Here is a 27,564-nt window from a genome sequence, read left to right as displayed (position 1 = left end):
TGGGAGCTGTGAACTGAAGATTTCTGCGTTGACCAAAATATGGGGAATTGTTTGGTTGGAACTCGACTTTGGTACCCAGATTTATAGGTTAAGATTATGTATCTTACATGTTAACTTAGATGAGCGTTATGGAATTGTTTAAAAGTAATTTCATTTACTCTTCCAGTAATGTGATTGTTTTCTGGTTACATCATTGGCTGGGTGCCAATGATGTAACCTTCTGGAAAGTTGAAACAATTTGTGGGTAAAAGAAGTGCTCAGTCCTTTGGCCCTTGTGATAACTCGAGATCAACCATTGCAAGAAATGTGCCCTGAAGAATAGCAGAGAAGGGCCACAAGGACAGATACTATATTGGGAATGAACCTGGCCATTTCGTTCTAAACCAGGTAGTTTTCAGTTCAAAAATTGGAGCTAACTTTCAGTGAAAGAGCTAAAGTGTTGCAAGTTTGAGTTTGGTACCCAAAGTGTTAAATAAAGGAAGATTGTTAAGAGAATTAAGAGTCAACTCCTGCCCTGGCTTCTCGCACTAAACTGGAATGCTTGGAAAGAGTTTGAATTAGTAACTGAATAATGAGAGAATAAAATATTTCTACATTAAAGCAATATTAACTCCACCGCATAAAAAGCTGCTGAGAGGGGATTTGGGGAATAAAAACTTGTCATTTATGCTGTAACCTATGATTCTATAGTTGGCACCAACTTTCAGCATCAGCAAGAGTCAGAGGTTTACAGCATGGAAATAGGCCCTTCGGTCCAACTTGTCCATGCCGCCCCTTTTAAACCCCTAAGCTAGTCTCAATTGCCCACATATGGCTCATATCCCTCTATATCCATCTTACCCATGTAACTGTCTAAAATTGTAATGCCTCTACTACTACCTCTGGCAGTTTGTTCCAGACATTCACCACCGTCTGTGTGAAACAATTGCCCCTCTGGACACTTTTGTATCTCTCTCATCTCACCTTAAATCTATACTGTCTAGTTTTAAAAAAAGATATTGACTATCTAGCTGATCTGTGCCCCTCATTATTTTACAGACCTCTATAAGATCAGCCTTCTACGCTCCAGAGAAAAAAGTCCCAGTCTATCCAGCCTCACCTTAATAACTCAAACCAACAAGTCCCAGTAGCATCCTAATAAATCTTCTCTGCACTCTTTCTAGTTTAATAATCTCCTTTCTACAATAAGGTGGCCAGAGCTGTACAAAGTATTCCAAATGTGGCCTTACCAATGTTTTGTACAACTTCAACAAGACATCCCAACTCCTGAATTCAAAGTTCTGACCAACGAAACCAAGCATGCTGAATACCTTCTTCACCACTCTATCCATCTGTGACTCCACTTTCAACGAGCTATGAACCTGTACCCCTAGATTGCTTTGTTCTGTAACTCTCCCCAATGCCTTACCATTAACTGAGTAAATCCTGCCCTGTTTCAATTACCAAAATGCATCACCTCACATATGTCTAAATTAAATTCCATCTGCCATTCATCAGCCCACTGGCCCAACTGAATAATTTTGCTCACCAACCATACAAAAAATTGCTAATACATTTCCCACATTCAAACAAAGCAGGTCTGTGGACAAACTGAAGAACAGTTTCAATCCATTGAAAACGTTTTATTAAGTGTAAAAAATTGACCATTTAGTGAACAATTTTCATTTCTTTTTACACAAAGCTGTGACTAATGCATCTAATGTTTAGTGAAAAGTATTTCTCTGAAAAAGGACAAAGAAAAGGTCTCTGTTTGGATGTACAGATGCTGAGGAGTTGGCAGCTTCTTGCCCATAGCCACTGTACTAAGTAAAAAGGAAAGATTACATTTGTACAATTATTGATTTGGATTATCAAAATACATAGCGAAAACAATATACAAATCCCACTGTTAGCTATAACATTGCTGCCCTGTGTGATGTGGCAGGGAGCAGGGAAAGAATTTCTAGGAACTATGTATATCTTTATTTCCCTTTTTGCAAATTTATCAAAATTCGTGCAACTGTATAACAGGAAAAGAAATTTCAAATCACAGTTTCTCAAAATCCCTCTGATAAGAAATGATGATCCATATTAAAGATTCATGTAGCACCATATTACAAAGATCAGGGATGAGCTCACATTCTGTAAAAAAAACTGCTGACACTCTTGTTTACCCCAGCACACCTGGGGATCACCGGGGCTTTCTGCACAACACTAGATTATCTGGCTTCTGAATAAAGAATCAATATTTTGGAGGGAAGGCCGCAAAGCAGATTGCTGGTTTTGAGGGGGATGGGGGAGTGGCAGACAGAGATCTGCAATTCCATCCAGTCCCCATTCTCCTTGCAACTTGCATTACACACCAACCATTCTCACATACAACAATGGGTGAGGACAATGACACTGGTTCCAGTCACAATCAGAAACAGCAGCTGATGGGAGATATGGAGGATGGTTGCAGTGTCTCACTCTGAACAATATGCTCAAGGAGATGACAGTAAAGTTATCAGTCAGGTTCAAGCCTGTAAGGTTTACTATTATGTTCAAAGTTTACATTTTGATGCTAGCCGGGAAATTATGATGCTAAATTTAATCCGTGACCTCCTGGAATGAGCAGCCACTTTAATAAGAGAGAAAAAAAAAAATCACACCTTGGGGACAATGCTCAAATACTAAAAGCTGGCTGGAAAGTTCAGAGAACACCTGCTCCTTTCTCCTGCAGACACTCCGGGCCTGTAGCTGCTGTGTTGCCACGAGGCAGTACCTAACGTTGCTACACAGGCCCCATGTCCAGTTACTCAAAGGAAGAATGGAAACATTGATGGAACCTGGATCCTAGAACATTGGATTCCAATGTACTGCACTGAGCTCAGGGCTTGCATGGAGCCAGATCATCATCTCCCAGTTAAAATCAGCTTCACAGATAAATCACAGCAGAGCAGAAAGGGCAGAGAACGCAATGGAAGTTGAGGAGACAAATCCTTTTTGTGCACCTTTACTCCTTCCAACCACACCTACATCTACCCCTACATGGGCTCAGGGGCACCTATCCACGGGATCAGGAGATGTACTGACTGTCAGTGTTTGAAAGACCTAGTGTTTGTGTTGATAACAGTGACAGAATCAGAAGGTGGGTGTCTATGTATTTATGTACTTCAAGCAGAGTGGGGTCTTTCTTCTCTCAGCTAGTGAAACAGGGCCCAACTTGCAGCCCAGTTTCTTGAAGAGGCAAATGGCAGATTGTAGATGCTTGCCCACCACTCCCTGGATGCTGGGAGGGAGGGAAGGTGGTGAGTATGGAACAGAATTCCTCCTCCCGCATGCTCAGCAAGTAACTGGTTCCAGTGGGCATTGGTACAGCAAGCTTCCTGCTTGCATCTTTGGCCCAGGGCAAAAGACTTAATACACTTAAATCGTGTTTCTTGCAGAAGTTACCATTGTGAATATCATCTAGGTGAGGCAGGAGTTGTGTTAGGAGGAAAATGGACTTGGATTTCAAACTCTAACCAAGGGTGAAATAAACCCTGAAGCTGCAGCACGAACGGAGGTTAGTGTGTGAGATCCGCCCACAATCTGCTGCTTTCAGATGTTCTCTTTAGCACCAGACCTCCAATCACTTCAATTATTCCCTCATTAGCGTTAAATAATTGGAAAATTAAATAGCAGTCAAAAACCAGGTTGAGCACAAGAATCCCAACAGTGAGAGAGAGAGTACCAACGTAATCACTCGTGAGGCTCCAGAAGCAACACAAGAATCAATTTAAGTTAATAAATGTTGTCACGTATCAGAACTTCAGTCCTTGGGTCCACACCACACTCGACAATAAAACACTACTGGCTCAGAGGATGAGAATTGGCTGCACCCTAGATACACATGCACACACACTGGCAATCTGCGAGACCAGGCATCAACTTCCTGAGAGGGGGTTTTCTTCGGGTTTTAAGTTGATACTTAAAAAAAAAAACAACCAAGTTCAACCTCAATTGACGAAATGAGGTGAAACAGTCCGGTGTGTGATGCCTATGGAGGACGCAGAAGCATTGGAAGTTAACATAACTTCACCTGAATATATAGTCACAGAACACTCTCATGAGCATTTCACCAAAAAAAAAGTTAAACACCAAAAACAGACATTCTCCCCTCCCATCCCACCAGCAAAGTCACTTCAAGTACAATATACAAGAATGTCCAACATGGGAAACGAAAACTCAGTCTTCACCCACCCTGAACCAGAAAAACTGTCCAAATGTACAATAAAAAATAACCATTGAACTGCCTTGCAATCACAGCCCGTCGGCCCTGAGACCAACTGCTCCAATGTTGGTGATCCAACTGATTAAAAAGAGCAGATGCTTCAATCAAGGGTCCCTGCTTGATACAAGCGTGGAGGCCGTGTCTTCGAGGTTGCTGGTTTAGCTGCCACGTCACCATGCTTTCCTGCTTAGGAGGCATCATGAAGGAACCAGAACTCGGTGACATCCATAAAATTCACCTCATGCTCCAGTGAGGTCACTGCAGACAGAAAAGGACACAGTTATAAAAGTTCAGAGAGAGAGTGTGTTAAAATACAAATGATTTCAAGAGCAACTCTCTCCATTACCTCTACTTGTGGAGAGGTCTGAAATTTAGACGTGCCTGAGACTTCATAATCCAGAGTATACAAGCTCGGCTGAAGTACTGAACAAGGCAATGGGATACATGTCTAATTCTGTACACGGCAGACATCGGAAGGGGAGGAGAGAGACCAAATGAGGGCGAGCTGGAGGATGTCACTTCACTGTGATCACAAAGAGCCAATGATGAGGTGCATGAGTGAACAGGACGATACAGTACAAGTGAAATGAACACCAGAGAAGATACAGGAGGGAGACGGGTTAGGCTTGTATCTGCTGATATTGGAAGATTAAACAGCAACTTGATTGAAACATACCAGATCCTGATGGGCTTCTGATAGTGCGGAGGGGGTAAAGATGGTTCCTCTTGCAGAAGCATCTAGAACTAGGAGTCACTGTTTAAAAATTAGTTGCCCACTTACAAAGATAAGGAGAACTTTTCTCAGAGGGTGGTGAGAGTCTTTGAATATTGTTAAGGCAGAGTTAGATAGATTCTTGATAAACAACAGGATGAAAGATTATTGAGGAGTAAGTGGGAAAGTGAAATGAGCTATCAAATCAGCATGATCTTATTGAATGGTGGAGCAGGTTCAGGGGAACAATGGGCCCACTCCTGCTCTTAATTTGTACGATCATACGAGACAATAACGGGCTCTGGTGGGAAATCAATGCTAGCACCAGGAAATTCTTCTCAGGAGCAGCAGAAAATGAAGACCAAACTTTCTGCTCAAGGCACAATTCTTCAGGCACAATGTAAATAGATTGCAAGACCAACCCATGACCAACCTGATGGTGGCACTGTAGGACAGATCAACACCCCATACCTAGCAGACTGAAACTAACAAGAGCCCACAACTTCTTAAAATTATCCCAGTTTTATTTAAAGGGTTACAGAATAAATTTATTTTTAAAACACACAACATCTGCCAGCATAAGATCCGATTAATCAGTTCAAACAAACTAAACAATTGAAGAGATGGCATCCAGCAGACAGGGACGCATTGAAGAGGGCACAGTTATCAGGAGCATCACACTATAGCCACTGTATAAAACAGCAGTGAAAGATTTATATCCTCAACTCACTCGAGTTCTCCACATCTCCAGCAGCCATTAGATCCTCCCCCCACCCCCACTCCAGCTCAGATTGCAACTTATGTTGCACAAAGGTGAAAGGGTTGTGCTAACACGACATATACTGAGGCAACAAGCTGGTCAAGCCACATAAACCATTTACTCACCTGTGCCAGTCCCACCCCGTTTCTAACCAGTTTCCAGAATTCCATTCCAGTTTTTGTTTATCCCTGCCACCCTATCCATTCCCATTGCAAGCCCCACATAACAGTTCCTCTGCCTCATTACCTGCTCCAAAGCACCTCGTTCCCTGTGTACTTACCACAAGTTCATGAGCAAAGCCTCAGGGAATCATTCATCCAATGCCCCTCCCCATCACGGAGTTAATTACAGACATGGCATTGCAAAGTTTGCAGAACAAGGCTAGTAGCTGCCAGTGGAAACATTTACACATTAAAGAGAAGGGAAAAGTTTCTACTTACCTGGTAGCTGCCAGTAAACGCTGTGGAGAGATGGCCGGCAGCCTTTGGTCACCAGATGATGATGTCTCGGTGCTTACTGCTGCTGGCTGAAATATACATGGAAATGAGAAAGGTCAATACACCACATAACAACCATCAGCTAGTGACTAGCAAACACAGCAACAACCACACTTCAATTCTCTGCTAAAGGAGAGCGTTATTACAGATCAAAACAGCTCCTGACCTCAGGTTGCACGAGAAAAGGAAGAGGGGTCAGCACGAGGCAGTAAAGGCAGTCCACATTACCAAACCAGTTACTGAGTATTAGGCATCTTGCTAAGCAGCAACGATGACAAACTAGACTTGCTAGATCTGCAGGGACCATTAGGCTAACCTCTAGCTGGTATATTCCCGACCTCCAGAGGGCCAGATAGTGGAAAAGGACTGGACAAAACAGTAATGCTGTAGGTAATTGTTAAATGATGCCTATCCAACGTTATAGATGAGGTTCTCCACTTTGTTAGCAACAATAGGAAGGCAGATTATTACTTGAATGGGTCTAAACCAAGAGGAGTGGCTACTCAGTGAGACTTTGATGTCCTTGTGCATCAGTTACTGAAAGCAAGCGCGCAGGTACAGCAGGCAGTAAAGGCGGCAAATGGTATGTTGGCCTTCTTGGCGAGAGGATTTGAGAATAATAGGGATGTTTTGCTGCAATTGTATAGGGCATTGGTGAGGTTACGCCTCACAGTTTTGGTGTCCTTATCTGAGGAAGGATGTCCTTGCTATAGCGGAGATTTACCAGGTTAATTCCTGGGATGGCAGGTCTGTCATATGAGGAGAGACTAAGTCAGTATGGATTCTATTCACTGGAGTTTAGAAGAATGGGAATCTCATAGAAATTTACAAAATTCTAATAGGGTTAGACTGGGTAGATTCAGAAAGATTGTTCCCAACTGCAGGGAAGACCAGAACTTGGGGTCATAGTTTGAGAATAAGAGGTAAACCTTTTAGAATTGAGGTCAGGAGAAATTTCTTCACCCACAGGGTTGTGAATGTGTGGAATTCACTAGCACAGAGAGTATTTGAGGCCAAAATATTGTCTGATTTGAAGATGAAATGAGATATACTCTTGCGGCTCAAGGAACCAGGGTATTGAATATGATCAAGATGAATGGTGGAGCAGGCTCGAAGGGTCGAATGGCCTACTCCTGCTTCTAGTTTCTATGTTTCTATTGCTGAACTGCACTGTGGATCTCAGTCAGGATAAGATTTTAGAACAATGCAACCACAACACGCCCTGCTTTCCTGTCAGGGAGTTTCAAAGTTAGTCAGAGAGCAGATATTACAGGAGAATCAAGGAACAGAGCTGAGCAACATTTGACTATCATCAAACCTCAGACACATGACTGCTTCTCCTGTACATAATCAGCTGAGACCCAGGTACCTATTGACTGCATCATAAATAATGGTTTAAAATACATAGGAACAGTGTGCTCTGAAAGGAAAGACTTGTAACCCTATAGGGCAGAGTGGGGCAGGGGCAGGTTCACTGTGGGTTGTCAGCCAAGTACAGCAGGATGGCTTGGTGCTGTGCTTGATTTAAGGACTGTCTCTGATCATGGGCAGGTGGATTGTTAAGGTTTATATACAATACAGCCCGGGACCTCCTTTCCTTATTAATATCCATCCTGCTGTGCAGTCACTGAGTAGGCTTGGCAATGATGGCACCCACAATCAAATAACCATTACATTACAGGATCGCAGATGAAGAGAATCTCAGCAAGGCTCCTCACTTTCAGGATCAAAGTTAACATGGTTACACAAAATGGAAACTGTAGGAACATAAGAAATAGCAGGTCCAGGCCATTCAGCCCTTCAAGCTTTCCTAGCCATTTAATAAGATCATGGCTGACTGTAACCTTAACTCCACTTTCCTGCCTGTTCCTCATAATCCTTGACTCCTTATAGATCAAAGAGCATGTCTGACAAATGTAGAGTTTTTTGAGGATGTAATTAGTAGGGTAAATAAAAGGGAACAGTAGATGTAATATACTTGGATTTCCAAAGGTATTCAACAAGGTGCCACACAAGACTGGGCCTTGTGGAGTTAGAGTAATATATTAGTTAACAGTAGAAATAAATGTTTTTTTTCTGACTGTGATTAGTGGAATGCCACAAAGATCAGTGCTAGGGCCTCTGCTCTTCACAATCCACATGAGTGACGTAGCAAGCTTAGACACATTATTCAGTCTGTGTCTGATAGTACAATGCGAGGTGGAAATGTATGCCGTGAGAAAGACACAGATGCTGCAAAGATTATAGACAGGTTGTTAGTGGACAACAAGATAGCAGTATTACATAGGAAATATGAAGTTAGTTGATGGTCAGGATAGATAAAACGCCGTGAATGTCAATGTTTGAAAATTTTGGAAGTACTCATACAAGGAATGTAACATTAACATGCAGGTACAGCACACAATCAGGAAGGCAACTGGCATGTTGGCCTGTAGGATTGTGGTCACCAAATAAGTCTTGCAACAATTGCACAGGGAATTGGTGAAAACACACCTTGAATACCGTATGCAACTTTGGTCTTCATCTTTTAAAGGAAGGACATACTTGTATTGAAGGCAGTACAGCAAGGACTCATTAAAGCAGGCCTCAAATCGAGAGGCTGAGTAAATTGGGCCTATATTCTCTTGCGTTTACAAGACTGAGAGATGATCTTACAAATAGAAGATTGTCAAGGTGCTTGATAGGGGGAACAACCTTTGTGGGCACCCTAACTAGCGAATCTAAACCAGGGGCACAGTCTCAGGATAAGGGCTGATCACTTAGGACCGAGAAGACGACAAATTTCTTCACTCAAGGGGTTGTGAATCTTTGCAATTCTCTATCCCAAGTTTAAACTTTATTTATTAGTGTCACAAGTAGGCTTACATTAATATTGCAATTCCCTAGTTGCCACACTCCGGCACCTGTTCAGGTACACAGAGGGAGAATTTAGCATGGCCAACGCACCTAACCAGCACATCTTGCCGACTGTGGGAGGAAACTGGAGCACCTGAAGGAAACCCATGCAGACAAGGGGAGAACATGATTCTGCAAAGTAGATGAGCTGGCCTCTGAGCTTCAGACACTGAGGCTCATCAGGGAGAGGGAGGGTGCCATTGATAATGGGGTGCAAGAGACATCCACCCCCCCGGACTGGCTCACTTTAAGGGTCAGGAACAAGAGGGGGCTGCTGGGCAGGGAGCGGGGACCAAATGCCTCAGCCTCTCAATCTGCATAACAGGTTTGAGGTTCTTGCTTCCAGTGTGGACAAGAACGAGGGCTGTGAGGTTGGTGAGCAAACTGCACACGGTACAGTGATGCAGACACAGGACATAGACAAAGAGAAGGTAAAAAGGAATGTAGTGGTAATTGGGTATAGTGTGGTTAAGGGTATTGACACTATTTTGTCACAGTGATAAAGAGCACAGAAGGGTGTGTTGTCTGCCTGGTGCTTGCATCCAGGATGTTGCATCTGGGCTGCAGAGGAACCTGGAGTTGGAGGGTGAGAATCCGGTCGTTGTGGTACATGTGGGTACCAACGACATAGGCAAAATGCGAACTGAGGATCTGGAGAGGGAGTATGAAAAGCTGGGAATGGAATTAAAAAGCAGAACCAACAAGGTGGTTATCTCTGGATTACTGCTTGAACTGCGTGCAGACGGGCGTAGGGCAGATAGGATTAAAGAGGTGAATGGGTGGCTCAGGGATTGGTGTGGGAGGAATGGGTTTGAATTTATGGGGCATTGGCACCAGTATTGGGGTAGGTGGGATGGTGTTGGTCTGAACCGTGCTAGGACCAGAGTCCTGGCAAATTGTGTAAATAGGACTGTGGATAGGGCTTTAAACTAATTGGGGGGGGGGGGGGGGGGGGGGTAGGTGAAATTACAGGGTCTAAAGGAGAGGTTACAGGTACAGGTACAGGATGAGGCCAAGGATGTCCCAATAATAAAGGAAGTAGGGGGCATGAGTAAGGTTGGTAGCGTTCCTTCAAATAGGGTCCAGGTGAAGGCTGGGATGAAGACACTTTAATCTGAATGCACGAAGCATTCAGAACGAAGTGAATGAGCTGGTGGCGCAGATCAGCACAAATGGATACGATCTGGTGGCCATTACAGAGACGTGGTTGCAGGGTGACAGGGACTGGGAGCTGAATGTCCAGGGGTATCAAATGTTTAGGAAGGATAAACGGGAGGAAAAAGGTTGGGGGGTAGCTCTGCTGATTAAGGATAGTATCAGGGTGGTAGTAAGGGAAGATATAGGCGCCAAAGAGCAGAATGTGGAATCGTTGTGGGCGGAGATTAGGAACAGCAAGGGGAGGAAGACGCTGGTGGGTGTCATCTATAGGCCCCCAAATAATGACCTGGAGGTGGGGCAGGCTATAAACACGCAAATAAATGCAGCGTGCAGGAATGGAACAGCGATAATTATGGGGGATTTCAATCTACATATTGATTGGTCGACCCATGTTGGATGCGGTGGGTTTGAGGAAGAGTTCTTGGAATGCTGCCGGGATAGTTTCCTTGTGCAGTGTGTGCTGGAGCCGACGAGGGAGCGAGCTATCTTAGATCTGGTGTTATGTAATGAGGCAGGTAGAATTAGGGACCTTGTGGTGAAGGATCCTCTTGGGAAGAGTGATCATTGTATGGTGGAGTTTCTGATGCAGCTGGAGGAGGAGAAAGTAGGATCCCAGACCCGTGTCCTTTGTTTGAACAAAGGGGAGTACGATGAGATGAGAGAGGAATTGGCAAATGTTGATTGGGGGGAACAGATTGGGAGGTAGGTCTGCTGAGGAACAGTGGAGGATCTTTAAGGAGATCTTTCTTGGTGCTCAGCAGAAATTTATTCCGATGATTAAAAAGGATCGTAGGAGGAGAGATAATCAGCCGTGGATAACAAAGGAGGTAAAGGAGAGTATTAAATAAAAAGCTGATGCATTTAGAGTGGCTAAGAGTAGTGGGCGAGAAGAGGATTGGGAGAGGTTTAAATGTCAACAAAGAATGACAAAGAAGTTGATAAAGAAAGGAAGGATTAACTACGAAGCTGGGCTAGCGCTAAATATAAAAAAGGATAGTAAGAATTTTTATAAATATATAAAAAAGGAGAAGGCTGGCTAGGGTGAATGTTGGACCCTTAGAGGATGGGAGGGGGGATTTAGTGGTGGGGGATGAGGAAATGGCTGAGGCCTTGAATAACTTTTTTTGCTTCGGTCTTCACGGAGGAGGACGCAAATAGTTTGCCAGGTGTTAACGGTGGAAAGATGGTAGGAGTGATGGGCCTGAATGAGATCATTGTTACTAGAGAGGCAGTACTCGACAGACTAGAGGGACTGATGGTGGACAAGTCCCCAGGACCGGATGGAATGCATCCAAGGGTTCTGAAAGAAATGGCGGAGGTGATAGTGGATGCCTTGGTGATTATTTTCCAAACGTCGCTGGATTCCGGGGAAGTGCCGGAAGATTGGAAAACGGCTAATGTTATGCCGCTGTTTAAAAAGGGTAGCAGGCAAAGGGCAGGGAATTATAGGCTGGTTAGTTTAACGTCTGTTGTAGGAAAAATGCTTGAATCCGTAATCGAGAAAATAGCGAGGCATCGAGAAGAATTGTTTGATAGAGCAGACGCAGCACGGTTTCGTTAAGGGGAAGTCGTGTCTGACGAATTTATTGGAATTCTATGAGGATGTGTCTAGTGCGGTGGATAGAGGTGAACCGGTGGATGTGGTGTTTCTCGATTTTCAGGTGGTGTTTGATAAGGTGCCGCACAAAAGGTTGTTACAGAAGGTTAGGGGGCATGGAGTTGGGGGTAGGGTATTAGCGTGGATAGGGGATTGGCTGTCAAATAGGAGGCAGAGATGGGTGTCAATGGGTGCTATTCGGATTGGTGGTTGGTGACTAGTGGAGTGCCCCAGGGATTGGTACTGGGGCCTCAGCTATTTACCATTTATATAGATGATCTGGAGGAGGGAACCGAGTGTAAGGTGCCGAAATTTGCTGATGACACAAAGATTGGTGGAACGGCAAATTGTGCGGAGGGTGTGGAAAGTCTGCAGAGGGATCTAGATAGGCTGAGCGAGTGGGCGAGGACCTGGCAGATGGAATACAATGTTGGCAAGTGTGAGGTTATCCACTTTGGTAGGAATAATGGTAGGAAGGACTACTACTTACAGGGCGAAAAGCTGCAGCATGCTATGGTGCAGAGGGACCTCGGGGTCCTTGTGCATGAGTCGCAAAAACCGAGCTTGCAGGTGCAGCAGGTGGTCAGGAAGGCAAATGGAATGCTGGCCTTCATAGCGAGGGGGATTGAATATAAAAGTAGGGAGGTCTTGCTGCAACTGTACAGGGCACTGGTGAAGCCACAGCTGGAGTACTGTGTGCAGTTTTGGTCGCCGCACCTGCGCAAGGATATTTTGGCCTTGGAGGGGCTGCAGAGGAGGTTCACTCGGCTGATACCGGAATTGAGGGGGTTGAGCTATGAGAGAGGCTGAATAAACTGGGCTTGTACTCGTTAGAGTTTAGAAGGATGAGAGGAGATCTCATTGAGACGTATAAGATGATGAAAGGGATGGACAGGGTAGAGGTGGAGAGGTTCTTCCCGCTCAGAAAGGACAGCAGAACTAGAGGGCACAGCCTCAAGGGGGGGGGGGGGGGGGGGGGGGTGCAGTTTACAACAGAGTTGAGGAGGAACTTCTCCGCTCAAAGGGTGGTGAATCTCTGGAATTCTCTGTCCGTTGAAGTGCTGGAGGCTACCTCGCTAAATATATTTAAGACGCGGGTAGATAGGTTTTTGGTAGGCAAGGGAATTAAAGGTTATGGGGAGAAAGCAGGAAAGTGGAACTGAGCCACTTCAGATCAGCCATGATCTTATTGAATGGCGGGGCAGGCTCAAAGAGCTAGATGGCCTACTCCTGCTCCTATTTCTTATGTTCTTATGCAAAGATAATGACCCAAGCTGGGAATCGAACCTGGGTCCCTGGTGCTGTAAGGCAGCAGTGCTAATCATTATGCCAAAGGGTTTTGGATACTCCCTTGTTAAATACACTCAGGCTGGGACAGGCAGCTATTTGCTGTCTCAGGGAATCAAGAGATATGGGGAACAGGCAGGAGGATGGAGATGAGGCAGTCGGTCAGCTATAATGGTATTGAATGGCAGTACAAGCTGGAGGGACTGGACGGTCTACTCCGACTCATTGTGTTCCTATATAGGAGAGAAACGCAAGAAAACAAGCACGATAAATTTGCCAAACGTATACTTTGACCTTGAAGCAGGGGCATTCTAGTGGGATTAACTACATCAAACACAACTCCTTTCAAATTACAGTTGTTAGATTACCTGTTCTGAGCCTGGCATTGACCTGTCTGCTAGTGCTGGGAGGCGTGAGGGCCTCCGGGGCTGGAAAAGTTCTGTATGGAGGAGTCAACTCATCATCCGCAGAGAAACTGCTGCGCGTCCCGCCACTCATGGGCAGGATCGGCAGACTGACTGGCTTCTTCCCAACCGGATTCTTCCTTTCTAAACATCAGGTCAAACTTTGTTAAGCTCTCATTATAGCGTTCTAAACTTTGGCACAAAATTCACTATCTTATTAAACACATGGCAGGAGCAGAGCTCGAGTATGTACCTGACTTATGACTGGGTCCAGTTGCTCCTGGTGGAAGCTCAACATGATTTTGTTTTGGTCACAGTTGGTTGCTTCCAGGGAACTGGAAGTCTTCAACTTTATTCTCAACTTCCACTCAACCTCCCTGCCCAAACTCCCTTGACATTTATGTAGCAAACACATGGTCATAAAGCCCAAGTTCAGTTCCTAGTCAATGCAGAATAATCTGTGTATACGCATACACCAGTGTATCTTGACAAGAGGGGGGAAAAAAAAAAGCCCCCACTCAATGGTGCCTTCACTGACTCCAAGAGATCACTTGGTAGACAGCAACTCAGCCACGTTCTGGCCAGTTATATTCAAGGATGGTCATATTTTCCCTTTAAGAACAGAAACAGATTGCGGCAAAAGGCCAATCAACTCATCTAGCCAAATCTTTTCACAGTTCAGGACAGTTCCCTGACGGAGCTCACCACTCTTCCAGCTCAAGCCTTAACCCTCCTGGATGAGGGCAGGATCAGGCTGGACTGTGATGTTATCCCAATCAATAGTCTGCAAACCATCAAGATTCAGGAAAAAACACCTCCTTAAATGAGGCATCCTCCCCGACCTGCAGCCCATTTTACTGAAGCAAAACTGTTTACCAGCAGTGAATAACAAAACAATCGAGAACTGGCTCAGAGAGCTTACTGAACTCAGCCAAATCAAAGAGCTAAATCTTGGTATACAACATACCCAGGGACAGAGAGAGAGAGAGAGAGAGAGAGAAAAGAGAAAGAGAGAAACACAGCAACCCTCCAGGAATCACGTTCATTGCCAAATCTTCACTCATGTCGGCGTGCTCTTTGGAAGTGACTATGGTATCAAGCTTCCATTCCACTTCACAAAACCGCTTCAACCACCATTATTGCAAAGCAGGTTAACACTCCCCAATTCCAGTTGTGAAGTAAAAGATTTTAATGATAAGCATTCGGAGGCACATTTTACTTTCACCTACATGACACAACATTTCTCTTCTTCAATACTCCACAGCCACTTCTACTACAAGTAGTTTTAGTAAGGCTGACAGATGCAAACTGGAAATTTGTAGTTGTTCTGAAGTCACCAGGAATAAAGTGCAAATGCTGAGTTTGCGCACACAGCTGCCAACAGAAAGGAACAGAGGCAGAGATGGCAAATTCACAATACCATAGGTTGCAACAGGGAGTCTACTTGAGAATTACGATGGTCAGTCAGGTCACAATGCCACCACTAATGCCTACTGACCCTTACCCCAAAAATCTCTCTCAAACTGGAAAGTTCAGTGGAACCTGTATGATCGCAAGGTAATGCTGTGGCACAAATGGGTAAAAAAAACACTACCAAAAAAAAAAGCAAATTATATTGCACAAGTGTGATTTCCCCAAAATAATAACTGGAGCACAGACAGATGTCTCTACCTCTCTTGTCAGCTTCTCAGGATTTCACAACACAAAGGCTTCAAAAGCAGATGATCACTGCATTCCAAGCATAGTTACAGATAGGGTTTTAGACAATCTTTCAAACACAAAACTCCGCAGAGGATCTCAAAGTTGTTATTAACCAGTCACTTTATAGAATGTAGCTCATTCTTTGATACTTATTAGATAGTTCCAGTCCTTTTAACAGGACAAGAATCATATTAATTTAGAAACAGGCCATTTGATCCTTAATCAGCCCTGGCATTCTTCTCCATATAAGCAATCTAGCCTACTCCTTCAATTTCCACACCCCAAAAAGGAAAACAAGAAAGTTATTTTAGATATTCAGTGAACTGCTGGATTGATTCTGGAAGTGAGATTTAAACTAAATCCTGAGGGAGATGCTCTGTTTTCAGACACATATCAACATATCCAGGATGTCCAAGGTGCAAAGCACTATGCTATCATTGGTAGTGAGTGATTGAAAGGGCTGCTGCCAACAGGATTCCTGGAAATAGCTTCACAGGTTAATCTTCACACCAGGATCAAAGAGTACATTTCTGAAAAATTGTAGTTCAATGACACAAAAGTCAACAATTCAACCAGAGTTGGGGGTAGTCTGCCGGCACCCAGGCTCCCAAACCGCGAGCACCCGCCGGCGCCCCGGCTCCCAAACGGCAGGCACCCGGACTCCCAAACCGCGAGCACCCGCCAGCGCCCCGGCTCCCAAACCATGGAAGAAACAGCTATCACCTTTTGTCCCAAGACAATCAATCAATAACTAAGTTTGTCCATAGCCTCCATTCAGTCAGAAATTATCATTCCCTGCTCTTTCCCTCACCAAATTACACCTGAATTGAATCTCAATAATTCATTTGACAAGTGAGCATCCTTTTCCCAAATTTCAGCTAGAATTGGGCAGTAGCGTTGTGTGTACTGAGTACATTTCAAACACATTCCAGCACATAGACAATTAAACAATAGCAAACAGATCACAATAGAAAAATTCAACAAGGACAAACGTCCTCAGGATGGACCCATGTATTTCAAAGCCAGTACTGATTGGCTTCTTGGTGAAATGGATGTGATTAAAATACTGCAATGGAAAGCTCCATAATGAATGAAGCTGCTCAAAGACCAATATCTGCCACGAAAGGCAATATTTGGAAGCAACAGGCCTCCTGTTTCCTTGCCGGAAAGTGACTCACACGCCATGTTCTGTCCACTTGTGCCCCAGAAACATTCCTGCCAAGGATTCGTCTCCACACAAGCTTTGGAAGAATGTTATCTTTTCACATCCAGGTATTTATTAATAATAAATTCCTGAGAAACAAGGTACCTTTGAGGTGTTCAGGATATTTCTAATGGCATTAACACCAGTTAACACGTGACAGAAAATTCAGCAAAACCAGACTACCTACTTTTTTTGTGCCCCTTGTACTGGCTGGACTTTGCTTTCTTCTTCTTCATCACATTAGTTTGATTCTCCCTCGAGGCTAGAGATGAAACAGAAAAGCAACTTGAGACAAGTGAGGCAGGAGTAAGTCATAGCTCACTCACCTGGATTTAGACAACGCCACTACTGAAGAACATAGCACAGAACAAAGGACTCGCACCACTGGCAGAACTACAAAGAAACAATCCAGATGAGGAGTTCAAGAGTGTGCATGAGTTGCAAAAACCCAGCTTACAGGTGCAGCAGGTGGTCAGGAAGGCAAATGGGATGCTGGCCTTCATCGCGAGGGGGATTGAATATAAAAGTAGGGAGGTCTTGCTGCGGCTGTATAGCGCATTGGTGAAGCCGCAGCTGGAGTACTTGTGCAGTTTTGGGCGCCGTACTTACGCAAGGATATTTTGGCCTTGGAGGGAGTGCACAGGAGGTTTACTAGGATGATGCCGGAGTTGAGGGGGTTGAGCTATGAGGAGAGGCTGAATAAATTAGGCTTGTACTCGTTAGAGTTTAGAAGAATGAGGGGAGATCTCATTGAGACGTATAAGATGATGAATGGGATGGATAGGATAGAGGTGGAGAGACTCTTCCCGCTCAGAAAGGATAGTAGGACTAGAGGGCACAGCCTCAAGATAAAGGGGGGTCGGTTTAAGAACGGAGTTGAGGAGGAACTTCTTCACTCAAAGGGTGGTGAATCTCTGGAACTCTCTGCCCGTTGAAGTGGTGGAGGCTGCCTCGCTAAATATTTTTAAGACGCGGGTTGATGGGTTTTTGATAAGAGAGGGGATTAAGGGTTATGGGGAGAGGGCGGGAATGTGGAACTGAGCCACGACAGATCAGCCATGATCTTATTGAATGGCGGGGCAGGCTCGACGGGCTAGCTGGCCTACTCCTGCTCCTATTTCTTATGTTCTTATGTTCTTATAGGTATAACGTAAACAAAGCAGCTGTTTCCCACTTCACAGTTTCCATTCATATGTCTTGAGTATCCTATTTTGGAGACAGGAAACATTTCCAAGATTGTTAACTGAGATGTCAAGCAAAATTAGGAATTGTTAGAAGGGATGGATAAAAGCTTGGTAAGAAGTCTCACAACACCAGGTTGAAGTTCAACCAGTTTATTTGATAGTAATCCCACAAGCTTTCGGAAACCACGTTCCTCAGTGGGTTTTAAAAAGGATCTTATGAAAGAACTGGAGGTGATGCAATGCTAGAATTTCAGATTCAGACTGAGCGAGAGAAGACAGAGTACCATACTAGAGTTTTAGCATTGGGCAGAAGTAATTACCGTAAGAAGTCTCACAACATCAGGTTAAAGTCCAACAGGTTTATTTGACAGCAATAGCTTTCAGAGTCTCAAGCTGTTTCGTCAGGTGAGTGAGGACTTGAGGTCACAAACAGGGCACGCAACTTGTGAACACAAGTCCTCACTCACCTGATGAATGAGCTTGAGACTCTGAAAGCTAGTGCTGCCAAATAAACCTGGACTTTAACCTGGTGCTGTGAGACTTCTTACTGTGCTTACCCAAGTCCAATGCCAACATCTCCATATCAGAGGTAATTATACAGAGGAAAGAGTTGGTCCAAGTAGACTGGGCACAAATAATTGGACAGTTGAGGAACAATGGCAGATGTTCAGTGAGATATTGAATACTTGCAGGAAGACTTGGACAGGTTGCAGAGCTGGGCCGAGAGGTGGCGGATGGAGTTTAATACGGAGAAGTGTGAGGTAATTCACTTTGGTAGGAACAACAGATGTGTTGAGTATAGGGCTAACGGGAGGACTTTGAATAGTGTGGATGAACAGAGGGATCTAGGTGTATGTGTATATAGATCCCTGAAAGTTGGGAATCAAGTAGATAGGGTGGTTAAGAAGGCATACGGTGTCTTGGCGTTTATTGGTAGGGGGATTGAATTTAGGAGTCGCAGCATCATGTTGCAACTGTACACAACTCTGGTGCGGCCGCACTTGGAGTACTGTGTGCAGTTCTGGTCCCCATATTACAGGAAGGATGTGGAGGCTTTGGAGAGGGTGCAGAGGAGGTTTACCAGGATGTTGCCTGGTATGGAGGGGAGGTCCTATGAGGAGAGACTGAGGGATTTGGGGTTGTTTTCGCTGGAAAGAAGGCGGCTAAGAGGGGATCTTATTGAAACATATAAGATGATTAGAGGTTTGGATAGGGTGGACAGTGATAGCCTTTTTCCTCGGATGGAGAAAGCTAGCACGAGGGGACATGGCTTTAAATTAAGGGGGGGTAGTTATAGGACGGATGTCAGGGGTAGGTTCTTTACCCGGAGGGTGGTGAGGGATTGGAATGCCCTGCCTGCTACAGTTGTAAATGCGCCTAGTTTGGGGGCGTTTAAGAGATCCGTGGATAGGTTTAGGTTAGTGGGTCATTGTTTTTTAACTGGTCGGCGCAACATCGTGGGCCGAAGGGCCTGTTCTGCGCTGTAATGTTCTATGTACTTCTCAAAGTATATTCCTGAGAGGAAAAGGAATTGAAAAAGGAAGAAAAAATGTTCCATGGCTAGACAAGGAAGTCCAAGAGGATGCAAAGGCAAACTAGGGCATACCAAACTGCAGAAGCCAGTGATAAGCTGGAGGATTTAGAGAATTTTTGATTCTATTTTTAGTAACCTTAAAGAGCCAAGCTGAACTAAAAAAGGGAACTAGCAGAAAACAGACAAAATACCAATAGCTTCCAAAAGAATATAAAGAGGGAGAGAATAGTCAAGGTAAATGTTGGTCCTTTAGAGGACGATACTGCTGAGATATTAGTGGGGAACACAGAGATGGCAGAGGCACTAAACCAATATTGTGCCCCTGTCTTCACAGTAATGAAGATTTTCCAAAAACTGTAGTTAAAGAAGAGGAACTTTGTGCAATAACCGTCACTAGGGAGAAGGTGTTGAATAATCTAATGGGATTAAAGGCAGATAAGTCTCTAGGACCTGACCTGACAGCCTGTACCCGAGGGGGTTTTCACAGTGACTTCATGCAGTGTTAATGCAAGCCTACTTGTGACTAATAAACCTTTTTCTTCTTAAAGGAGGTGGCAGCAGAGGTAGTGAATGGATTGGTTGTGATATTTCAAAATCCCTTGGATCCTGGTGGATTAGAAACATGCTAATGTGACACCCCTATTCAAAAAAGAGGCAAAACGCAGGAAATGAGAGGCCAGTTAGCTTGACGTCTGTGCAAGCAATCATTAAGAGGATGACTGAGCATTTGGAAAGACAAAGCTCAATCCACCATTGTCAGCATGGTTTTATGCAGGGAAAGTCATGCTTGACAAACTTGCTTGAGTTCTTTGAGGACATAACCAATAAGATGGATCAGGGGAGCCTGTGGATATGGTATATCTAGACTTCCAGAAGGTGTTTGTCAAGGTGCCGCATAAAAGACTGATCCAGAAGGTGAAGTGGGAGGGGATTGGTGTTAGAGTACTGGATCAGATTGAGGATTGGCTGACTGACAGAAAGCAGAGGGTCAGGATAAATGGGTCCTTCTCTGGCTGGCGAAATGTAACTTGCGAGGTGCCACAGGAGTCAGTCTTCAGACCTCAACTCTTTATAATCTATATGAATGATCTGTAAGCAGGGACAAAGTGTAACATCGCAAAAGTTGTGGATGATACTAAAATAGGCGGGAAAGCAGGCCGTGAAGAGGATACAAAGAATTTACAGATGGCTATAGATAGGCTCAGAGAATGGGACAAAGTTTGGCAGATGGAGTTTAATGCGGATAAGTGTGAGGTTATCCATTTTGGCAGAAAAAACAAAGGCAAATTACCTAAATGGAAAGCACAGGAATCTGGGCGACTACGTTCATGAATTACAGAAAGTCAGAATGCAGGTTTAAAGTTCAAGTTTATTTATTAGTCACAAGTAAGACTTACATTAACACTACAATGAAGTTACTATGAAATTCCCCTAGTCGCCACAGTCCGGCACCTGTTCAGGTCAATGCACCTAACCAGGGCATCTTTCAGAATGTGGGAGGAAACTAGGGCGCTTGAAGGAAACCCATGCAGACACAGGAACAACGTGCAAACACCAAACAGACAGTGACCCAAGTTGGGGAATCGAACTCGGGTCCCTAGCGCTGGGAAGCAGCAATGCTAATCACTGTGCCACCGTGGCACCTTGCAGGTGCAGCATGTAATGAAAAAGGCAAACGGACTGTTAGCATTTAGTGCAAAGGGATTGGAGCATGAAAGTAGAGAAGTGTTGCTGCAGTTGTATAGGGTGCTGGTGAGACGACATCTAGAGTATTGGGCTCAGTTTTGGTCTCCTTATTTGAGGAAGGATGTGGTGGCATTGGAGGCAGTTCAGAGGAGGTTCACCAGATTGATTCCGGGGATGAAGGGTTGACACGAGGAGAGATTAAACAATCTGGGCTTATACTTGCTGGTGTTTAAAAGGATGAGAGGGGATCTGATTGAGGTGTATAAAATTTTAAAAAGGGACTGATAAAGTAAATGTAGACCAAAGTTTCCTGTTATGAGACAATCTAGGACAAGAGGTTGGGGATATAGGTTGAAAGGCAGTAGATTTAAAACTCAGATGAGAAGGAACTATTACTCACAGAGGGTGGTGAATTTGTGAACTCACTGCCTCATGGTATGGTGGAGTCTGAATTGTTGAATGGTTTCAAGAAGTTGATAGGTATATTTCTAATAAAAAAAAGGGACAAGGGGATATGGGGAATAGGTAGGGAGATGGATTTGAGACCAGAGAGAGATCAGTCATGATCTAATCGAATGGCAGATCAGGCTCAAAGGGCTGAATTTGCTGACTTCTGCTTCTAATTCCTATGTTCCTATGAGAAAGAGACATGGAAACCAAATGACTGTTTCAAAATGAGAGCCGTAAACAATACAGTATTAGGATGGAAAGTGAATTAGCTCTGAAACAGAGGTCCTAAATCGAAACAAAGGAAGCTACAAGGGTATGAGGTGTCAGTTAGCCAAGATAAATTGGGGGACTTCATTAATAAGCATGGTGATGGGTAAACAATGGAGAATCTTTAAGAAACAGGGGTACATTTCCTTTATGGGGAAGTGGTGGCTTAGTGGACTAGTGGACTAGTGGATAATGTTCTGGGATCCAGGCTCAAATCCCACCACAGCCAATGGTAAAATCTGAATTCAATAAATATCTGGAATTAAAAGGCTGTGACCATCAGACCAGTGTTGATTGTTCCAACAATCCATCCTTGTCCGGCCCATTTGCAACTCCAGAGCTACAGCAACACAGTTAATTCTTAACTGCCCTCTGAAATGGCTGAGCAAGACACTCAGTTCAAGAGGTAATTAATTAGGATAGGCAACAAATGCACACAGATCATAAACAAAAAAAAATTACAAGAAAAGCCCAATCATGGCTAATAAAAGAAACTAAGGCTATTATTAGATCCAGAAAGGAGTCATATAAAGTTGCTCGAAAAAAGAAACAAGCCTGGGGAATGGGAGCTGTTAAAATTCAGTAAAGGAGGACTAAGAGATCAAGAGGGGAGAGTAAATCTGCAATGAACATAAAAACCAATCTACAAAACATTCTATAAGTGTGTAAAACAAAAGATTAGTGTATAAGACAAATGTATAGTGTAAAACAGGACAATTTATAACAGAGAACAAGCACTCAACAGAACAATTAAACAATGACTTTAGTTCTGTCCTCACAGAGGAAGGCTCCGGAGGAAGTAACTTTTCAGAAATATTCGGGAACTGAGGGTATAGTGAAGTTTATTATTTATTAAACACAAGTAGGCTTACATCAACACCCAATTAAGTTATTGTGAAAATCCCCTAGTCACCAAACTCCTGCATCTGTTCAGGTGTTCAGAGGGAGAATTTAACATGGTCAATGCACCTAACCAGCACGTCTTTTGGACTGTGGGAGGGAACCAGAACACCCAGAGGAAACCCATGCACACACGGTGAGAACGTGCAGACTCCTCACAGACAGTGACCCAAGCCGGGAATCGGACCTGGGTCCTTGGCGCTGTGAAGCAGCTGTGCTAACCACTGTGCCAGGAATTGACGGAAATAAGTACTGCTAAAAAAACAGCACTGGAGAAATTAATGAGACTGAAAACTGGGAAGCCCAGGGCCTGATAATCTACATCCCAGGGTGGTACACGTGGCAGATGTGTTGGTTCTCAACTTCCATTTTGTTTTAGTGTGGATGATAAAGAAAATTAACCTTTTTTTCTGAAATCTAATACAAATTGCAAGTAAATTTTCTGGTTTACAAATTACTACTGGAAGTATGAAAATTCTTTAGATCTAAAGGATGTAAAAACAAGGGGCCTTCGGTGGACTAGCCAGAGGATTAATTTAGGGCGGTTAGGAAGCAAGTTCAGACTGGTATGTTTAAATAGGGGAGACAGATTGTGAAAACAAAGCTTGCCAGTGCCTTATGCACTCAGTGCTTAGGAGTTACATAAGAACATAAGAAATAGGAGCAGGAGTAGGCCATCTAGCCCTTCGAGCCTGCCCCGCCATTCAATAAGATCATGGCTGATCTGTCGTGGCTCAGTTCCACTTTCCCGCCCTCTCCCCATAACCCTTAATCCCCTCTCTTATCAAAAACCCATCAACCCGCTTCTTAAAAATATTTAGCGAGGCAGCCTCCACCACTTCAACGGGCAGAGAATTCCAGAGATTCACCACCCTTTGAGTGAAGAAGTTCCTCCTCAACTCCGTTCTGAACCGCCCCCCCTTTATCTTGAGGCTGTGCCCCCTAGTCCTACTGTCTTTTTTGAGCGGGAAGAGTCTCTCCACCTCTATCCTATCCATCCCATTCATCATCTTATACGTCTCAATGAGATCTCCCCTCATTCTTCTAAACTCTAACGAGTACAAGCCTAGTTTATTCAGCCTCTCCTCATAGCTCAACCCCCTCAACTCCGGTATCAGCCTAGTAAACCTCCTCTGCACTCCCTCCAAGGCCAAAATATCCTTGCGCAGGTGCGGCGCCCAAAACTGCACACAGTACTCCAGCTGCGGCCTCACCAATGCCCTATACAGCTGCAGCAAGACCTCCCTACTTTTATATTCAATCCCCCTCGCTATGAAGGCCAGCATCCCATTCGCCTTCCTGACCACCTGCTGCACCTGCAGGCTGGGTTTTTGCGACTCATGCACAAGGACCCCGAGGTCCCTCTGCACCGTCGCCTGCTGCAGTTTTTCGCCACGTAAGTAATAGTCCTTCCTAAGTGTGGATGATTAGGAAGCTGGGGGAGGGGGAATTGCTGTGTCTTGTTTTCCTTTATTGTGTTCACAGGTCAGTGGGAGCAGTTATAGGCCTCGACACAAGGAGTGGACATATCTGTGTGATATCACAGGTAAGTGCCTGGTAGGCGAGTTCTTTTCTACCTTACTGACTTTGGAAGTGAAAGCTAGGTAGGGAAACAGAAATTGTGGAAAGATTAGTGATACAAGTAAAAGCAAATTAAAATTCTAAATTAAATAAATTCTAATTAAATAAAATAGGGATGCAGGGCCAGGTGATATGTTGTAGCTGCAACATGTGAGAGCAGGTGGATCACAGCAGAAGGTAGTGGACACCACTGTGGTTCATAGCAACCTCATCTATAGCAGGTTCACTGTTCAAGGAACTTTGGCTCAAAGTTTGAGAGCTGGAGTCTGAATCTCAGACATTACAACATATCAGGGAAGGGGAGAGTTACCTGGATGCTGAGTTTCAGGAGGCAGTCACACCACCTTGGATTAACTGCCTTAAATTCTGCCAGGGGTCAGATTGAGAGCAAGGCAGGTAGAGAGATCCAAGAGGTAGCACTGCAGGAGCCTCAGCCTCTGTTCTTATCCAACAGGTTTGAGATTCTTGCTCCATGTGGATGAAAGTGGGGACTATCTGAGTTGAGCAAACTGACCATAGCAGTGTGGCTCAGGGGGCTGCTTAAGTGGGGGGAGAAAAGACAAATGTAGTCATAGTTGGGGATAGGATAGTCAGGAGAATAGACACTGTGGATCGAGAGTCTTAATGGTTGTGTTGCCTACCCAGTGCCATTTCAAGCCATTGACTCAGGGTTGGAAAGGAACCTACATGGCAGGGAAAGAATCCTGTAGTCGTGTTCCATCTAGGCAGCAACCTGGCACTCAGCTCCCACCTGTGGCTCCCCGTAGCTCTTTGCATGCGACAGCGGCCACACTCTGGGCAACGGCCTCAACAAGCCAGCTAAACCCGGTGAGGGTAGCCGACGTGTCTCAACCCTCGGTGAGATAGGGCAATGTGAAGACAGAGTCCAGCGGATTGAGCGGACGAGACCAATGGAAGGTCCAACGGTTAAGTAGGCAATCTCTGCAAGCATCGTGGAACGCAAAGAGCAGGACAAGACACAGACGACGTCCTGGTCATCCACTGCGTCTAGTCCCAGCTCATGCCGTCTTGACTCTTGTCTTGCCACTGGATCTAGATGGGAATTGGGAAGAGAGAGTGAGGCTGACAGTGCGCAACTCTCTCTCACTTTAAACCAAATCAACCGCTAGTTTCAACACCATCTTCATCAGTGTCCTGTTCAATCCTTGAAGTCCTGTGGCGATGGGTGAGCGATGAAGCAGCAGGTGTGGATACACTGGGAGCTGTAGTCACAGACCTGCACGCAGGCAGCTCAGGTCTAATGGTCGTTTTCCGCTGACCGAAGCAGCAGTGGAACTCGGCGCCTACCTGGGCGACTGAGAGTCCTCTTCAGAAACGCACTGCTCACTTCTGTAGAATGAGGAAGGGATGAGAAAAAGTGCCCTAAACATTGCCTACTTCACTACACCCTCACCAGTTTACCACAGTTGGCAGGGATCCCAACTTGCAGTCGAACAAAACAAAACACAAGGTGACACCGCTCACCACTGGCACTTGGAACATGCGCACGCTTTTGGACAACCCTACAGCAGACAGACCAGAGAGAAGAACCACCTTAGTTGCCAGAGAGCTTGCAAGAGACAACATTGACATTGCTGCCCTGAGTGAAACTTGTCTTGCCAACGTAGGTCAGTTGACTGAAACTGGAGGTGAATACACCTTTTTCTGGAGTGGTCGCAGCAGCAATGAACGTCGTGATGCTGGAGTTGGATTCGCTGTCAGGAGTCATCTTGTTCGGAAACGTGATAGTCTACCCAATGGTGTGAACGACCAGCTTATGACATTACAGCTTCCGCAACAGAACAGAAGTCAGGCCGCCCTGATCAGCGCCTATGCTCCCACAATGAACAACCTAGATGAGATGAAAGACAAGTTCTACGAAGAACTAGACGCCCTATTATCAGCAGTGAGCAGTACCGACAAGCTGATCTTGCTTGGCAATTTCAATGCAAGAGTAGGTTGTAACACTGAAATCTGGCAGGGAGTCATTGGGAGGCATGGAGTGGGCAAGCGTAACAGTAACGGCGTACTCTTACTGAAGACCTGTGCAGCACACAACCTCCTCATCACCAAGACAGCCTTCCATCTGCCTACCTGCAACGAGACCTCCTAGATGCACCCCCACTCTAACAATTTTCTGTCATTGTCAGGAGAAAAGACAGGCAGGGTGTCAGAGTAACCAAGGCCACGTGTGGTGCTGACTGCTGGACAGATCACAGGCTCATTGTCTCCAAAATGAGGCTCTGCATCAGACCCAAGAGGCAACCACAAGGTTATGAAAAAAATCAATGTGGCAAAGCTAAAGAACCCCAGCATAGCTTCAGCACTGGCTGAAGACTTAGAAATTACACTTGCTGACCTACACCTCGCAAGCAGTGCTGAGGACGACTGGGAACGCTTCAGGGATACTATCCATACATCCGCGCTAAAGATGCTCAGGACCGCCACCTGCAAGCAACATGATTGGTTCAATGAGAATGATGAGGAGATACAGGCTTTACTTGTTGAAAAGCACTGTCTTCATCAGGCCTGTCAGAATGACCCATCTTCAGCTGCCAAGGAAAATGCTTTTACCAGTGCTCGCAGGACAGTCCAGAATAAACTGCATAAAATGCAGGATGCCTGGCTGAGTGCTAAGGCAGATGAAATACAGAGATACGCTGACAGAAATGACTTGAAACTGTTCTATGACGCCCTCAACACTCTCTACGGACCTCAATCTCTCGAGACTTCCCCCCCTCCTGAGTACAGATGGTACAACTCTCATTGCAAAGAAGGCTCAGATCCTGCAGGGATGGGCTGAACACTTCAAAGCCGTCCTCAACCAACCGTCATCTATTAACAACGAGGCAACAGACAGGTTCCCCAGGTTGATATCAACAGCGCCACGGATGACCCACCAGTAGTAGCCGAAGTCACGAAAGCTGTCAGCCAGCCATCCAGTGGCAAAGCCCCAGGGTCTATAAAGCTGCTGGTCCTGCACTTATCAAGAAGCTCATTGAGTTGTTCCAGTCCTTTTGGAAGCAAGGATCCATTCCTCAGGAACTTAAAGATACTTCCATTGCACACCTCTACAAGAAGAAGGGCAATCGGCAAGTATGCGACAACCAAGGAATCTCGCTGCTCTCCATCACAGGAATAATCTTCACAAGAGTCCTGCTAAATCGCCTAGTCACTCATCTGGACCTGGGCCTGCTTCCAGAGTCACAGTGTGGCTTCCGCAAAGGTCGTGGGCCAACTTCAGGAGAAGCGTCGGGAGCAGAATTGCGAGCTCTTCACAACCTCTGACGACCTTGCGAAAGTCTTCGAGACTAAGCCAACAAGGCCTGTGGAGGATCATGTCAAAGGTTGGCTGCCCTCCCAAATTAGGTACAGAATTGAAAAAACAAAGCCTCCAGGTTATAATCTCTGGACTACTACCCAAGCCCCATGTGCAAACTTGCAAAGGGTACATAAAATTTGAGCGATGAATACATGGCAAAAGCATCAATACTGGGGAAAGTGGGGGCTGTA

The 27,564-nt window shown here is 45.0% G+C and overlaps 1 protein-coding gene across 1 annotated transcript in view; it reads right to left on the bottom strand.

The window, feature by feature from the left end:
- Positions 1 to 1,613: 1,613 nt before the first annotated feature.
- mbtd1 (mbt domain containing 1) overlaps positions 1,614 to 27,564 on the bottom strand; it is a 71,365-nt gene continuing 45,414 nt past the window's right edge. Inside the window, exons 15-17 of the mRNA XM_080209270.1 lie at positions 16,637 to 16,711; positions 6,147 to 6,232; positions 1,614 to 4,492 (exon numbers count right to left, since the gene is read on the bottom strand). Coding sequence (XP_080065396.1) covers positions 6,195 to 6,232; positions 16,637 to 16,711 — 113 coding nt within the window. The 3' untranslated portion in view covers positions 1,614 to 4,492; positions 6,147 to 6,194. The remainder of the gene's footprint in view (positions 4,493 to 6,146; positions 6,233 to 16,636; positions 16,712 to 27,564) is intronic.

This window comes from Carcharhinus amblyrhynchos, chromosome 21 (assembly GCF_965287045.1).
Source record: "Carcharhinus amblyrhynchos chromosome 21, sCarAmb.v2.hapA, whole genome shotgun sequence".
Lineage (NCBI taxonomy): Eukaryota > Metazoa > Chordata > Chondrichthyes > Carcharhiniformes > Carcharhinidae > Carcharhinus > Carcharhinus amblyrhynchos.
This window is presented reverse-complemented; position numbering and strand designations above follow the sequence as displayed.